The sequence below is a fragment of the Nelumbo lutea genome, chromosome 2 (assembly GCF_056320005.1).
Source record: "Nelumbo lutea isolate HS-2025 chromosome 2, American lotus-T2T, whole genome shotgun sequence".
In the NCBI taxonomy this organism is placed as follows: domain Eukaryota; kingdom Viridiplantae; phylum Streptophyta; class Magnoliopsida; order Proteales; family Nelumbonaceae; genus Nelumbo; species Nelumbo lutea.
In genome coordinates, this window is record NC_142685.1 from 100,061,747 (window position 1) to 100,077,955 (window position 16,209).

Consider the following 16,209-nt stretch of genomic DNA (forward strand, 5'->3'; position numbering starts at 1 on the left):
AGAAGGCCACGCACATGCACGACTCACTGGTTCTCGCCAGGTGCATCTGCAACTGGAAGGCATCCACGTGGTCATTTGGGTCGAACGACCCATCGTACTTGTCAAGAGGGGGGAACTTGAAATCTTTAAGCATTAGGACTGCTAGAAGCTCGGGAGATAAGGGGGATTGAACTGAAAGGAGGGGAGCCTTGGCTTCGGCTGAGCTTACCTCTTCTTTGCCTCCGATCTTGGGCAGGTCGTGGGTGGCAGATCGGCGAGCTCGGCGGCGGCGTCTCTGCTTCTTGGCGGGCTCGACGTTGGTGCTGCTCACCTCTGTGCTGTCAGGAATGGTGTGTGCAAGAAGTAACTCAAGCCACCGGTGATGGCTGCGAACAGAGGGATCCTACTGGGAGCTTGTGGCTAGGATATCAAACCGGTTCTCTAGGAATGGGGTATCAGGCTTTGAGGGCTGAGGAGACGTGGACCTGGCGAGCTGGGGTCCTCCCGACCTGACTGCCCGCGGTGAGGCGGGAGTGGCTGGTCTTCCTTGTCTGCTGCGGGAGGAGGCCTGGCTCCTAGGAGGGTTCTAGGGGGGCTCTCCTTGGCGAGAAAGGTGCTCCTCCTAACGGAGAGACCTGGCTCGCTATGAGGCTGGGTGTTGGGGAGGGAGCTGCGACTTCTAAAGTTGAGGTTGGGGCAGCTGAGGGAATTGCTGTTGATACTGGTATTGGGAGACCTAATGTAGCACGTGTTGCTGATAGATCTGGAACTATTAAAACTATTGCATTTGAGCCTGCATGGCCCGCATGCACTGCACCAAGTCCTCTAGTTGGTTTGAGTTGGCCGTTGGGGGCACAACTGAGGGTTTGGTGAAGGTTGTTCCGACTGTGGCAGGGAGTGGAGCAACGACGGGTGCCCCTGCTAGAGGCACGTTCAAATTAGGGATACCGTCCGCTGAGAGGGGGACGGGAACTGTTCGATGCAGACAGTAGGAAGCTGGGGCTATTCCTTGGAGTTATCCATCTCCATGCTTCGTCCGATGTTGCTCGAGAAAGCCATGAGTGTTTGAGTTTTCAAGGAAGAAAGAGCTGTGAAAGTTTAGAGAAAGGCTTTTCAAAGCGTTTCCCACAGACAGCGCCAAATGATGTAGTGCAATCCGGTCACTCCTAGCTGGCACTCATGTGGCTCTTGGAAGGTACCTGAGATGAAGAAGAAGAAGAATCCCCAGGGGATTTGCCCGGCAGGAATACTCCAATGCTTAAGTTAGTACTCTGTAGGAGAAGCAAAGAGAAGACGAAGGCTAAGAGTGCAGATAGCACGTTCTCACTATACTCGAGAGATTAGAAATCTCAAGAAGAAACTTCTCTTCTGCCCCAAGGGCTTTTTAATGGGGCGTTCATGTCAGGTCGGCATAACCTTCACTGGGCTCTTGCCACAACCGTTACTAGCTAGGGCTGCGCAGGTGGCCGTTGTGACGTACTCCTTGCTTGGGTGAGTGACACGTCTCCAAGGTGGCAGGCACGCCTCCGCCTGCTGAGAGACGCGGACGCAGACTGTCGAAAGGACAGGGACTGCGCCGTCAGTAAGGGACGTGGCACAATCTGATCGGTACGGCCTGTCAGATAGAAGCTTCTTGAGGAGCGCTCATGCGGCTCATTCACGAGCTACTTTGTAGCGGGCTCGGTACACTTTAGGATTACCCTTAATAGAATTGGTCGTTGGGATGACTTGTCTGCTTGGGAGCTCGGGCGAGCTAGTTCCCCTAGCTCGCGAGCTAAAGTTGCCTCGGAGTATCCCTTCAAAGGTAGCTCGGGGAACTCGGAGCTCGCGTTGTGGCGAATTCCTCCTTTTGTGAGCTACAATGTAGCGAGTTGCTTTATGGGCCCGTCACTTGGTCGCACTAGGCTGCAATGCTGAGCTATCGCTCGTGCTGAGTTAGTGTCCACGTGTCACCATCTCATAGGTTGGGTCAAACTGTCCTCCATCAAATACGATTATTGTTTTGAACTGCATTTGATTTTTTTAGTGGACTCCCTTCTCATTCAACATCTCCTTTTATGATTGTCATGAATAAAAACTTACTAGCTAAGAAGTAGCTAGAGTTACCAATTTCTCCCCACACACTAAAACCCAATCTAAAGAACACAAGCCTTGCATCTTCAGTTCAAAGGAGCTTAAAATTAGTTGTTGCATAAGTGGAAAACGCCGGTTAAATCCTTAAATTCAGAGGCCCTACCAGGAGTCAAGTCATCACAAGTGCTTTTAAGTGCCTTTTTAGTCTTCAGGTTTGTTTCACTATCAAGATTTGCAGTTTGTGGTAGAGGAGAAAAAACACGATACGATATTATGTTAAACTAAAAACCAGTAAATAACTTTTCCAACTAAAAGAGACGAAGAAAATGCATGCTTAGTGTAATTGACATCATCAGTGTGTTATTTTTACATATCCATTGTACCTGATTGTGTATGTACTTAGAGTGGAATGGGTGAAGAGTAGCTCCTTCATTTTGTACTTAATATTACTTAGAGATTTTATTAAGTGATTCCGAAATAGATAAAACTAGATCGTGTCCTAACTTCAAACTCTTTCCCTTTCACATTTTTTTGTTAGTTAATAAACTTTATGCTGAATGCTTGTTTGATTCAGATATATTAAGCATGAGAACATTGTTGCTCATCATTTCAAAAGACAGGAATAAGTTTCCACATTATGTCGTTTTACTTCTTAACCCTATTTGTTTACCAAATCCATGTTTAAAAATTAAAATGATTAATTTGCACGTGCAACACACGTGCCCCACCACTAGTTATAAGAAATATTGTTGTGCCAGAGATGATGACAACATACCATTCAATTGTTTAAATCTCATTTTTTATCTCAAATTCTTCTTCTAACATTACTCGTCTAATTAAAAATACTTTAAGTTCTAAATATAGGTATTAATTAACTATTAAGCCCACATTGATTCATAGTTCAAAATATAGGTATTATGACCTCATTGAGTCATTATTCTCATGGGTAACGAAAAAGTAAGGAAGAAAAAAGAAATTTAAATCTGTTTTAAACCTCGAATAAAAAATAAAATAGTCCTTCTCTACAATTAAATTTTCTTGTTTCCTCTTCCCCCATCGTGCATTTGGTTTGATTGGACCGCTAAGCAACCGGATATATTGACTACGTACACTCTTATTAGACTAGAACCGAGAAGGGGAAAGCTACGCCACTCTCCTATAAAGGGTTCGACTGGACAAAATTCATGGGTGGATTTTGATTGTCGATGATGGTGCACGATGTGGTGGTTCCTAATTGGACAATAGTTCGCTTAACTGACTGGTTGAACTGTAAGGAAGAAGTGTTCAGAGAATTCAGGATGGTCACTCTGATGCTTAAGTCGGTATTAAGTTGGTTGCGAACTGAAATTAAATGAATATAAGAGTTAAAATGCAATAAATCGCGTGTACTTGGGTCTCAGGGGCTGATGCCTTTATATAGTTGGGCTGTCATGGGTCTCACGAAACACCTCCGAGATCATCATCCTATGTCGTTAGGAGTCCGTTCTACCTAGGGAGGTGGATAACGTGCTAGCCGATAAAGCCTATCATGTTCGTCTGATTCAAGCAAGATAAGGATAAGTCCCTCGGTCGTGTGGCGCGATCCTGAAGAGCTCGGAGATGGATAGCAAGCTTCTAGAAGTTTGACGTGTCACCTTGGCAAGTTAGGCAATCTCGAGCTTCTCGGACATCGGTCATCACCGAGGTGCCTGAGATACCAAAAGTGTCTTGGCCCGTTGAGATAGTAGGTGGTGCTGAAGTGGCAATAAATACCGATTCACAATCTAATTGACAAGTCGTATCCACGTATCCTCTGCTCACTAGGTCGGGCCAAATCACCCCTTATCTGCCCATATCATGTCTTTTTCGCATCATAGATTTTCCCTTCTAATTTTTAAGCATTTAATGAACTTGAACAACTTGGAATCTTGGGAATTGGGAGTGGAGAACTGAAAAAGCGATTTTCACAAAACAGTCCGTTTTGTTTTTTTGAAAACAAATATAACTGCTATATCAGTTCTTATAATTTCAAAACGCCGTCTGTGGAAATCGAACCCACGACCACGTGGTTAAAAGCCACGCACTCTACCAGCTGAGCTAAGACGGATTGATATAACTAATTTAGTTGAATATAAGATTATTTCATGAATGGCTTCTTCAATGAAAACTATGGACCAAGCTCCTTTATCTTTGCCCTGTTACACTATGTGGTTACAAGGAAAACAATTTTATTTGCGTGAGATATGGAGTAATATTTGTAAATCCCATACATTTTTTCTTACATATTCTGATGCCAACCTTTTATCAGGTGTTTCTAGGATTTGGTAGTCTATGTTTGTTTTTGCAATCCCCTCCTAGGAATTGGATTAAGCTGAATATAGATGAGGCTGTGTCAAGGCTCAATTTGGAAAGAGTATAAATATAAATATATAGTGTAAATACATATAGAATAATACAAAATATAAGATTTTGTACTATACGTATTTGTATTCTCTATTAGTCTTAATATTATAAAAAATAACTTGGAAATGGAATCGTTCTGGCCACTAGTCTTGCTAGTGGTTTTTTTGTTCTGGTTTTTGTCTCTCGTGTTTACATCCATCTATTCTTTATTAAAAAAATAATGGGAGAAAATGAAATAAAAACTAGAAGCCAAGGTCCAAAACTTCACATTTTCCGAATAGAGAAAGTGATGAGCTGAGATAAAATACCAAGTCTTGAGTTGAACAAAAACCAGTCTTGAATTGAGATAAAAAACCAAGTTGTTGTTTTCCGAGGACTTGTGGGGCCCAAGGATTATTGAGGTCAAGGACTTGTGGAGTCCAAGGACTGTTGAGGCCGAGGACTGCTGGAGTCCGAGGACTGTTAAGGCCAAGGACCTGCTGAGGCTGAGTGTCCGTCGAGAGGCGGGAAAATGGGGTAGCCGAGGTGTGACCACTGAGGGGGTAGCCGAAGTGTGGCCGTTGTCCGAGGTGACGATGCCCTGAGCTGAGGAGGTGAAATCTCGCAAGGAGGGGTGTGCATTCGTCGAGAGGCGGGCAGAGGGGGTAGCCGAGGTGTGACCGCCGAGGGGCAACCAAAGTGTGGCCGCTGAGGTGTATCTGAGGTGTGACAAAGCGGGCCACCGAGGGGTCGGCCGAGGTGTTGTAGAGGGAGTCGCTGATGGGCCGATCGAGGTGTGATCGTCAGGGTGTGACCATCAGGGTGTGATCTCCGAGGTGTGACTATCAGGGTGTGACCGTCAGGGTGTGACCGCCGAGGTGTGACTGTCGGGGTGTGACTGCCAAGGGGCAACCGAAGGGTCGGCGGAGGTGTGACCACCGAGGTGTGACCGTTGAGGTGTGACCGTCGAGGTGTGACCACCAAGGTGTGACCGTCGGGGTGTGATCGTCGAGGTGTGACCACCAAGGTGTGACCGTCGGGGGGGGGGGGGCAAAGTGTGGCTGCCGAGGTGTGGCAGAGGGAGCACCGAGGGGCTACCGCGGTGTGGCAGAGGGGGTCGCTGAGGAGCCGACTGAGGTGTGACCGCCGGGGTGTGACCGCTAAGGTGTGACCATCAGGGTGTGACTGTCGAGGTGTGACAGTCGAGGAGTCAGCCAATGTTTGACCGTCGAGGCCGCCAAGGTCATTTGGTGTTTCTAGCCATTTCCTTGGAAGCTTAGCTGCGGATTGGAGGAAGTCTTAGCAGTTGCTCCCATAGATGCCACCAATTGTTGATGCTTAGAATGGGCAAAGGACAACTCTGTAACTTCGCTTCCTAGACGAGCTAGCATATGGAAGAGTCTGTTGTGGCCGAGGTCGGTTGTGTTCAAGGAGGGCCGAGGCTGAGGACTAGTGGGGTCCGAGGAGGGCCGAGGCTGAGGACCAATGGGGCCCGAGGAGGGCCGAGGCTAAGGACCAGTGGGGTCCAAGGGGTTTCAAGGCCAAGGACTAATGGGGTCCGAGGGGTGTCGAGACCGAGGACCAATGGGGCCCGAGGGGTGCAGAGGCCAAGGACCAGTGAGGTCCGAGGGGTGCTGAGGCCGAGGACTAGTGGGATCCAAGGAGTGTCGAGGCCGAGGACCTGCGAAGAAGGGAACGTTAGAGGCCCTGGACGCCAACCCGAGGCGGGGACTCCGATGGTTAAGTTAGTGAGGGTGTAGCAAAGAGGGTGGACGAGGCCTGAAGAGAGTAGCTCAGACGAGGTCGCCCAGGAGCTAGAGAGCTTGGATTCGAGGGTTTCCAACCCATGTTTTTAGATGATTACCTTGAGGGGGGTAGCGCCTATTTATACTTGAGATTGCCATCCGAGTTCGCCGCGTGTGACTGCCCCATTGGTCCCGCGCTGCACACCGCACTCAGCCGCGTGTTAGCATGCTACTGGCCTACCTAAAGCGCCTACATCAAAAAGGAAAAAGCCACAAGGGTTTGAAGGTATTACCGAAAAAGGGTTTAAGGGTTTTAGGTTTTAAACCAAAATTGTGATTTTAGACATGTAAAATTTTTATATTACTTATATATATAAAATACTAAAAGTCAAAACTATAAAACATATAAAATACTAAAATATAAAAGTAATTAGGTGTATATGTATACTAGATTCGGGTCTAGATGGTTTGGGACAGACAAAACCGGTCCCAAACCGATTTGAGAAAAACCAAAACGAGGACGGTTTGGGTCTATCGGGTAGGTTGACCCATTAACAGCCCTAAGAATAAACCATTTCTGTTGGCTGCAAGTGGGAATTTTTTGGGTTTTGATAGCTTGTTAGATGCAGAACTTTTGCTATAAAAGCAGCTCTCGAAATAGTGAAATCACGTCAGTGGACCTCAGTGTTGATTCTGTCTAATGCAAAAAATGACTGTTTGGAATCTGGATCCCCTTTTCTTCCTTGGACTATTTTTAAGTGGACGTATGATATTAACCTTTTGAAACCATCTTTTGTAAATATTAGTTTTGTTCCAGGGTCTTATAATCGGGCTGCTCATTTTCTAGCTTAGGAGATTAAAGCCTCTTCTAATGTGCATCTTTTTTGGAGCAGCCCTCCTTCCTGTGTACAGTTTGTTTCTTCTTTTTATTAAGGTTTTTGTTTATTTATAAAAAAGAAAAACAACTCTGTCCCAAGATTCCTTACAACTTCACTTTAGAGGTAAGATTTTAGTGGAAATGAACTGACCCTAAAACATAAGCACCTTTGAACTTCATAGTTCATATTATCCACCATTTGCAGACATTACACAAATTGTTTAGGGGTAGAGGAATCAAGCTTAAGCTTGAATTTTCCAAAGTTCTTATGAGAGAACAGGAGAAGACTTTTTGCATTGGCTGGTTAGAAAAGAATTACTTAGAGATGTTATTGGACATTCCATATATGGATGTAGAAAGATCATTCATGGATGGTGTTTGTGAAGTAAAGTTTGGGGTTAAAAAATGGATGGTGTATGTGAAATCTAAGACCATGTTTGGTTCACCGTTTTTGGCTTCATTCTTTTAATTCTTCCTCATTTTAGGTAAGAATGAATAACATTAGAGTGTTTGGTTACAAAATTCTTGCAGTGGGCCACATTCTTTCTAGAGTGAAAAATTAACCCATAGCACAAAAATTGAGGTAGCCTACAACATGAAAAATAATCATGCCCCATCTTGCTCATTTTCATTCTTTGAGGAAACTCTGCCTACAAAACTATTGCCATAAATGTTTATTAGCGGATTACCATGGAAGTACTTTTACAAAAGCACTTTTATGAAAGCACTTTTGTAAAAGTACTTTTATGAAAGAACTTTTATACAAAAGTTTTTTTGCAAAAGTGTTTTTACATAAGACACTTGTCAGTCTGAAAATAATTCATTTTTAGAAAAAAAGGTTCGGTTTATACCAATATTTTCTCATTCTGCCCATTTTTACCCATTCTTATTCATTTTAGAATTTCATATTGAGTAAGAATGAGAAAGAATGCAAATTGAACCAAACATGGCCTAAGTTTTTTGATAGAATATCACTTGGGCATAACCAACCTAAGTTTCTTTGTTAAGTCAAGAAGTATTTTTTTTCTTAATATTCTGCACTTTTTGCTGACTAGAAATCTAGCATACTAAGTTTGTAATTTTTTTTCTATTTTTCCACAAGTCTACCTAATTCTCTTCCTAATAGATTTATTTTCTTTTTATCGGGTTTTCTTTCATAAATTAAATCAACTAAATTGTTTATTTTCTTCTAAAATGTTGGGTACTTAGAAATACAGTATCAGTTGTATGGGTGATTCATTAGAAGATCTCATTTTTTATGAAAACTTTGATTATGGGGAATTTTGATAATCTAAAACATATGATTGGCCATTTGAACAATTTGAGAAATTTGAATTTAAAAACTCAAAATATATAAGGTATGTGGTTGTTAGTTGATTAGTTATTATTTTGTTGAAAGAAAGCGTAAAATTTGTTACTTATTTACATTTATTTTATAAACTCTTCTAAGTTCTATCATCCTTTCTTAGTTTATTATATGTTCTTATTATAGATTACTACATTTACTTTGGGGATAGTGGCAATTACCTCCTGAACTTTCAGATTCCTACAAAGACCTCCTCCATTAGCATTTCATTAGTTAACTTTGATCTAAATCCCCAAACTACCTTTTTCTCAATGATTTTCTAAAATAAATTGTTGGGGATAGTTTCACATTTTGTTTTCAATTTCCATTTGTTACCGGTTTGGTTAATATTAATTGCATGTTGTATTTGTTGCAATTCCAGGTTTTTATAGAATTTTCTTAATTTTTTTTTTGTTGCAATATTCATTTGATAGAATTTTCTTGAGTGGGTATTTTGGTAAATTAACTTGTTTTGTCACTTAACTTAACAAAGAGGGGGTCTTTGTTGGAATCTGAAAATTCAAGGGGGTCATTGTCACAAATGAAAGTTTAGGGGGTAATTGCCACTACCCCCCAAAGTACAAGGTAGTAATGTATAATTTACCCTATTATTTATAAATTTTAACAGATCTATTTTAAAAAAATTGAGGCATATGCCTCGCCTCTTTGAGCCATTATGCCTTTAGCCTTTTGAAAACTTGCCACCTATAGAAAATGTGTCCTCTTTACAAAAATTTTCTCTATCCTAAGCAAGGTTCAAAGTATCGATTCGTATCAGGTCGTATCGGTTAATACGAATTGTATCGAGGGCTTCCCAATATGCCCCTATAGGGGGTGTTTCGGGGTTCTGATTGGTTCAGAGGGTGGTTAGACCTTAAATTGGCCCCTCTGAACTAGATTCAAAAAAAAAAACCTAAAAAAAGAAAAAAGAAACTACCGATACTACCTCATACACCATATCGGCCGTATTGATATTTTGAACCTTGACCCTAAGCACCAACAAACATAGTCATTGCTGAACATGACGTCTTGCATTAGATGGCTAGCCAAAAAAATTCACTTAGAGATGTTACTCGATGTTGTTCCATATATGGATCGTAGAAAAATCACTTAGAGATGGTATAATCTCTCGGGAGGCTAGAGAGAAGCATACTGATGCTCTTTAGGCTCCATTTGGAAGGAGTACAAATACAAATATGTAGAACGCAAAACCTTGTATTTTTGTCCTATTTTGTATGTATTTGTACTCCTTCCAAACTAAGCCTTATGGATTAACATAGATGGTCACAAATAAGTATAATGATGCCCTTTTGTACCAATGTCACACGTGCATCCGACCCAACCTACCCATCTACCCAAAGAGCACACTTTCTCACATTGGGATTATTTCTTAAACTGATTAGAACTCCACATGCATTTAAATGGATACCAGGAGAGGAGTTAGGATGCCACCTATAGAACTAGCTATAGATTGGCAAAATAGACGGGTGCATCTACAAAGTCCTGTGTGACAAGGGATAAAGTGAAGGGAAAATTCCTTATCAGTACCTTGTACTTTGGCTCGAGTGACAATTTGGCCCCCAAACTTTAAATTGCAACAATCCAGTACCCAAATTTTCAAAGTGTGACAATCCAGAACTTGAACTTTCAAAATGTGACAATCTAGCACCTACCACTAATCAGCCATCAAGTGACATTTGAAAAGTCAAAAATGCCCTAAGAATGCCATCTAATCTCTTTATCAACCATCCAAACATTGACAAAATAATGAACAGTCCCAAATTTTAGATTCTTCTAAATAGTCACCAACCTTTTTGAATAGAAGAGACTAGAATTTGGACTCTTCAGTTTTTTGTCAACATTTGGATGGTTGATAAAGAGAATTAGATGGCACTTGAAGGGAAATTTTCACTTTTCAATTGACACTTAACGACAGATTAATGAACTGGTTAACGACAGGTACTGGATTGTTACATTTTAAAAGTTCAGGTACTAGATTGTCACATTTTAAAAGTTCAGGTACTTGATTGTCACATTTTGAAAGTTTGGTTATTGGATTGTCACATTTTGAAAGTTCAGATACTCAGATTTTGAATGTTCGGTTACTGGATTGTCACATTTTAAAGTTTGGGGACCAAATCGTCACTCGAGCCAAAGTACAAGGTACTAATCGGGAAATTTTCCCTAAAATGAATACCACTTTAGGTGAAAAGAAAAAAAAATCAATAAAATAGTTATAAAGCCAGTTATGTTGTATTAAGCAAACTATTGGAAAATGAAGGAGACCTAAATACCACTTCAGCTAAAAATAAAAGTGTTGGAAAATAAAGGAGACTAGTGTGCATATAAGCTTGTGACTTGTGAGAACACTAGAGATGGTTGTCCATATTTTTCCTTTATTTGATTGCATATATTGATTTTGAATCTATATTTTCATGTATGTACGCATGTATTGCTTGCATATACATATGTACATATATATATTTTTCCTTTATCTGCTTGCATATATTGATTTGAATCTATCATTTCATGTATGCATGTACATACATATGCATACATACATATATGTATATGTTAATCGAATTTGATCCCAAGCTATTCAATTAGAGTTCGACTGCAGTCGTACATGAGATATCAAATTGAAAAATTGATCCCCATAACTTGCCACACACATGAGATATCAAATTGAAAGATTGATCCCCATAACTTGCCACGTTTAGCATTTCTTGAAGATCCAAACCCATCATTGAACTATTCCCACCTTAAAGATTGCCTATACAAGAATAAAACCAATCAAATTCCATGTCGTCCTCTTTGCCCACATTGATCGTATGGCCCTAATAATTTATATGTGGGGTCCCCTGAGGATTAACACTATTTGGAACTACCGTTATAGATCCTAGAATGTTAGAACTTAGACTACGTTAGGTTTTCCTAACTTTCCCTTCATTTCCCTACATTTTTCCTATTTTTTTGATCAATAACTATGAAAATTTTCATTAATTAAGAAGCTTCAATATACAACAAGATGTTATAAAGAAATCAACTTAGAAGCTGGCCCAAGACAGAATTACAAAAGTGCCCAAAACATCTTCATTCTTTGAACCCCTTGCTTTGCTTAGCTATCAGCCAAGCTGTTGGCCGATCTCCTAACCCATCTTACCTGAATAGACATATTTCTAGAAATCCATTTGAATCTTTTGAAATCATTCTTCAGCTATTAGGTCACTCCTTCCCCTTTTAGCAACCATTTTATCATGGTTTTTGAGTCTCCCTCGATGATCAGCCTACTAATCCCAGCTCTTTGGCCTTCTCAACCCCATATACTGCAACTAGAAACTCTGCCCTAGCTACATCACCCTCCTCCATAGGATCGGAGAACAAAGCAATAATGGAGTTATTTTCATTTCTAATGGCCCCCCAATACCTGAAAGGCCTGGATTACCCACACAACTCCCATCGAAATTCAGCTTCACCCAACCCTCTGTTGGAAGGGACCATGTTTCACAAATTTGTCACCTCATAGTTGATGAAGTAGCAATAAGTCCCCAAACCCTGAAGAAGTCTTCAACTTTAAAATCTGAGAACCGCTTTAAGCGTTTTACCCAATGTGCCACCCACAATATTATTGTCTCCACAAGAGCTTCTTTGCATTTTTCCTTACTTTCAAATATTCTATCATTTCTTTCCTCCCAAATAGTCCACAATATTACTGCTCTAGTGCATCTCCAGAGAATCCTTCCCCTCCTTGTCTTACCACTGCAACCATTAGGGTTGAATAAACCTTCCAACTAGTCAGGAGAAGACCACCTGCACCCAAAAAAATAAAATAAAATAAACCAATTCCAAATGAAACTGACAAAGGGGTAAGATAAAAAGAGGTGGATAGCAGTCTCACCATTCAATTTACACAGGACACACCAATTAGGGGACAAGCACCTATTTGGCCTCTTCCTTTGAAGTACATCAAATGTATTAATACAACCATGAAAGACTTCCCAACAAAAAGCACTGATTTTAGGAGGAATAGGATGGAACCAAACTTCTTTGACTAGAAACTAAAGAGAAGACTATGTGACATCTATCGAATGAAAAAGGGATTTACAAGAAAAAGATCCATTAGGATTAGGACCCCAAATTCTAGAATCTGACCCACCTTCCCCCCAAAAAACTGAATTCAGCAAACCTAACAACTCAGAGACTGCAAGCAATTCAGATTCTCTAAGATTCATATTAAAACCAATGTTCCAATTCAATCCTAGAAAGTGAGAATGATGGTTTAGGAAATTAGAAATAGGCATTCCCTTGAACCTAGAGAGATCACAAAGAGAAGGAAACTTCTCCCCTAAAGGAGTATCCCAAATCCACAAATCCTCATAGAATCTGATTGTACTACCGGAATACAAATCATACCTGATGAGATTAAGGAACACAGGGAGGACATCATGAATAGCCTTCTAAGGGGCAGCCAAGTTAGCCCTACATAGACAACTAGCATCCCATCCGTTACACGACCTACCGTGAATGCTTGCAACCACTTTGTGCCATAATTTCTCATTTTCATTTGAAAACTTCCAGAGACATTTGCCTAGCAAAGCCTGATTCTTCATTCTAAGATTACAAATCCCAAACCCCCTTCCTCTTTCAATTTACTCACCTTTTCCCATCTAACCAAATGATCATTCTTTTTTTTTTCCCTGGCTCCCATAAAAAATCACTCATGATTTTTTAACTTTCCTCACTATCTTTTTTGGCATCCTAAACACTGACATATAGTACACTGAGAGATTTGCTAAAGTGGATTTAATTAGTGTTATTCTTCCCCCAATGAAATATAATTTCTTTTCCACGCCGCCAATCTTTTCTCTATCCTTTCCACCATTGGAGCCCAAAAACTAGCAGATCTAGGATTGTCTCCAAGGGGTAAATCCAAGTATTTCATTGGCCACTCACCTTTCTTACAACCTAGAGAGCTTGCAAGAAATCTCATTTCATCTTCTTCAATGTTGACTCCAACCATTAAGCTCTTTGACCAATTAATCCTCAAATTATATATCTTCTCAAAGAGTTCCGCAACCAGCCTCAAATTTTCTACTCCCTCCCTACTTCCTCCATCACAATAAATAAATATATCATTTGCAAACTACAAATGGGTCACTAAAACATTGTCCCTCCCCATTGACCATCCCCTGAAAAACTGCACCCGTTTGCTCTTGAAATCAATTTACTTAATGTTTTAGCAATCAAGGTAAAAAGAAAAGGAGAGAGGGGGTCACCTTGCTGAAGCCCACGGAATCTTTCCAAAAAATCATACACTGTTCCATTAACTATAACTGAAAAATGACAAGTTCGTAGGCATTCCATGATCCATTTACACCACAAGTTTCCAAACCCACTTTTACTCATAATCTTATTCAAGAAATTACAATCCACTAAATTATAGGCTTTTTTCCATATCCAACTTGATAGTCACTCCCTTCCTTTTTTATCTTTTATGAGCCTCCACACATTTATTTGTAATTAATATTTGGTCAATACTCTGTCTATCCTGCACAAAAGCCCCTTGAGCTTGAGAAACTAAATGGGAGATCACCTTTTTAATCCTTAGAGACAACACCTTTGCAATCAACTTGTAAATACTGGTGACCAAACTTATTGGTCGAAAATCCTTTGGATGGTTGGCATTATTCTTTTTTGGAATTAGAGCTAAAAAAGTATAATTCATTCCCAAACTTATTACCCCTCTCCTATAGAACTCATTAAACACCCTGGCCAAGTCTCCTTTAATTATCTCCCAACAATCTTGATAGAAATCCATTGTGTAACTGTTGGGTCCTGGAGGTTTTGATTTGTCCATAGAAAATCTGCCTCCTTAATCTCTTCCTCTTCAAACATTTTTTTCCAAAAATTGGACTTGATTCTCATTCAGTTGCACAATCAAAGCCTTCAATCCTCCACCTCTCACTTAGGGGTCTTCTATAAATTGATCTAAAATGCTCTATAAAAGTTTTAGCAATCTCATCTTGATTTGTGATGTCAATTTCCCCCACCACTAAAGAGTTAATCATGCACTTCCTTTTCCTTCCGTTTGCAATGGTATGGAAAATTTTTGTATTTCCGTCGCCTTCTTTGGTCCATCTTTCTCTCGACTTTTGCTTCCAGTAAATTTCCTCTCTCAATATGGTCTCCCCTAGTTCTTTCCTCAAATTCCACCTCAACTCCTTATCACCAACATCTAAACTTCCTTCCACCTCTTTGCTATCTATTGCTTCTATCTGAGAAATCAGCTCCACCTTCTTCTCTTCCAATCTCCCAAACTTCACCCTATTCCATTCCTTGATCTCCTTTTTTAACAATTGTAGTTTCTTAAGGAACTTCCGGCCTTCCCACATTGCATGTGTTACTAAACTATTCCACAAAACCTTAACTTTCTTTTTAAAATTCGGGTGAGTGAGCCACATAGTTTGAAATCTGAAAGGGATTGGGCCACCATCACTAGTTCTCTCAAACAAACAAACAAATGGGCCAATGGTCTGAAGGTTTGACCAAGTAAAACAAGATTGCCTAAAAGTAATATCTCTTAACTCAAAAACTTCAATAAAGGAGTTGAACTTTTTCATACTCAATGTGGTTCTTTGCCTACCTCCTATTGTCTCACTCACATACCTAACTACATTGAAATCTCCCCATAGACACCAAGGTCCATCGTAGAGACCCCTAACATCTCCAAGCTCCTCCCACTTCTTTTTTTCTTTATATGATTTTGGCCCATAGACATTCATGAGAACCCATTCAAATCCATCTTGCACATCCTTCAACTTAATAGAAATTGAGTATCTGCCAACCAGCTTTTCCAAACATTGAACTGCTTCTTCCCTCCACATTGTTATGATGCCCCCCCGAGGCACCCCAAGATGGAGCAAAGCATTAGTTAATGTTCCTCTCTCCCCACACACTTCTTATCCACTTCTTATCAACTTCTTGAATTTTGGATTCTTGAATTAGAACAAAGTCAGGTATCTCCTTCCTCGATACCCCTTTGATTACTACTCTTTTTGTGGTACTGCCTAGCCCCTTAGATTCCGGCTAACAATCTTCATGATCATAACTATTCTTAAACCAGCCCCCCCTGCATCCTATAGACCTCCTCTCCTCATTCCTCCCATAGCACTGAACTCCTTATCCCCTTCCACATCACTAATGAGTTTTTCAACTTCATTTAACTTTCATCTCCTCTTACCCTTTTTTCTTTTTTTGCCCCCATTTGATACTCATTTTCTTTGATTTTTTCCACTTTCAGCCCCATTTTTCAGCCATAGCCACCATAGGATCCATAGCACTTTGATCACATTGATTTCTTTTACTTTCTCCTGCCTCATTTTCTGTCTTTCCCTTAGTTAAGACTTCCAACCCCCCCCCCCCTTTCATTCACATCATCTTGTGAATGAAACAGTTTGGCAGATTCTTTGTCCCCCCTATACCATTCCCCTATCAGCCTCTGCACCTTCCTTGTCCTTTTGCCTTCTATCACCCCAAGCCTCAAAAACACCCCCCTCTTATCTCTCCTATTATCTCTATTGCATTCACTCATTCTGGTGGATTCATGGGCAAATCACGGCCTTGGATGGGATCTGGATATACGGCAGGATCAACATGACACAAGTTAGCATAAAAAATTAAACTAACAGTATTATCGAAGTTACTAGAATGCTGAGAAGAAAGGACAAACGCCTTAAACACAGGAGTTTCGGTGCCTTGTTCCTTTTGGAAATTCTCCAAACCCAAACTTTAGTTCTAACTAGTTGGGAAAGCCTCAAAGGGATATTTGA

General features: G+C 40.7%; 1 protein-coding gene and 1 non-coding gene across 2 annotated transcripts; both read right to left on the reverse strand.

The window, feature by feature from the left end:
- Positions 1–4,065: 4,065 nt before the first annotated feature.
- On the reverse strand, positions 4,066–4,138 carry TRNAK-UUU (transfer RNA lysine (anticodon UUU)). The gene has a single exon. It is a non-coding gene; the product is annotated as a tRNA-Lys (tRNA).
- A 10,163-nt stretch (positions 4,139–14,301) lies between these two features.
- LOC148872303 (uncharacterized) lies at positions 14,302–15,264 on the reverse strand. The gene has a single exon (XM_088970116.1). It carries the CDS (start codon positions 15,262–15,264, stop codon positions 14,302–14,304), a length of 963 nt encoding a protein of 320 aa, XP_088826242.1.
- Between the last annotated feature and the right edge of the window lie 945 nt (positions 15,265–16,209).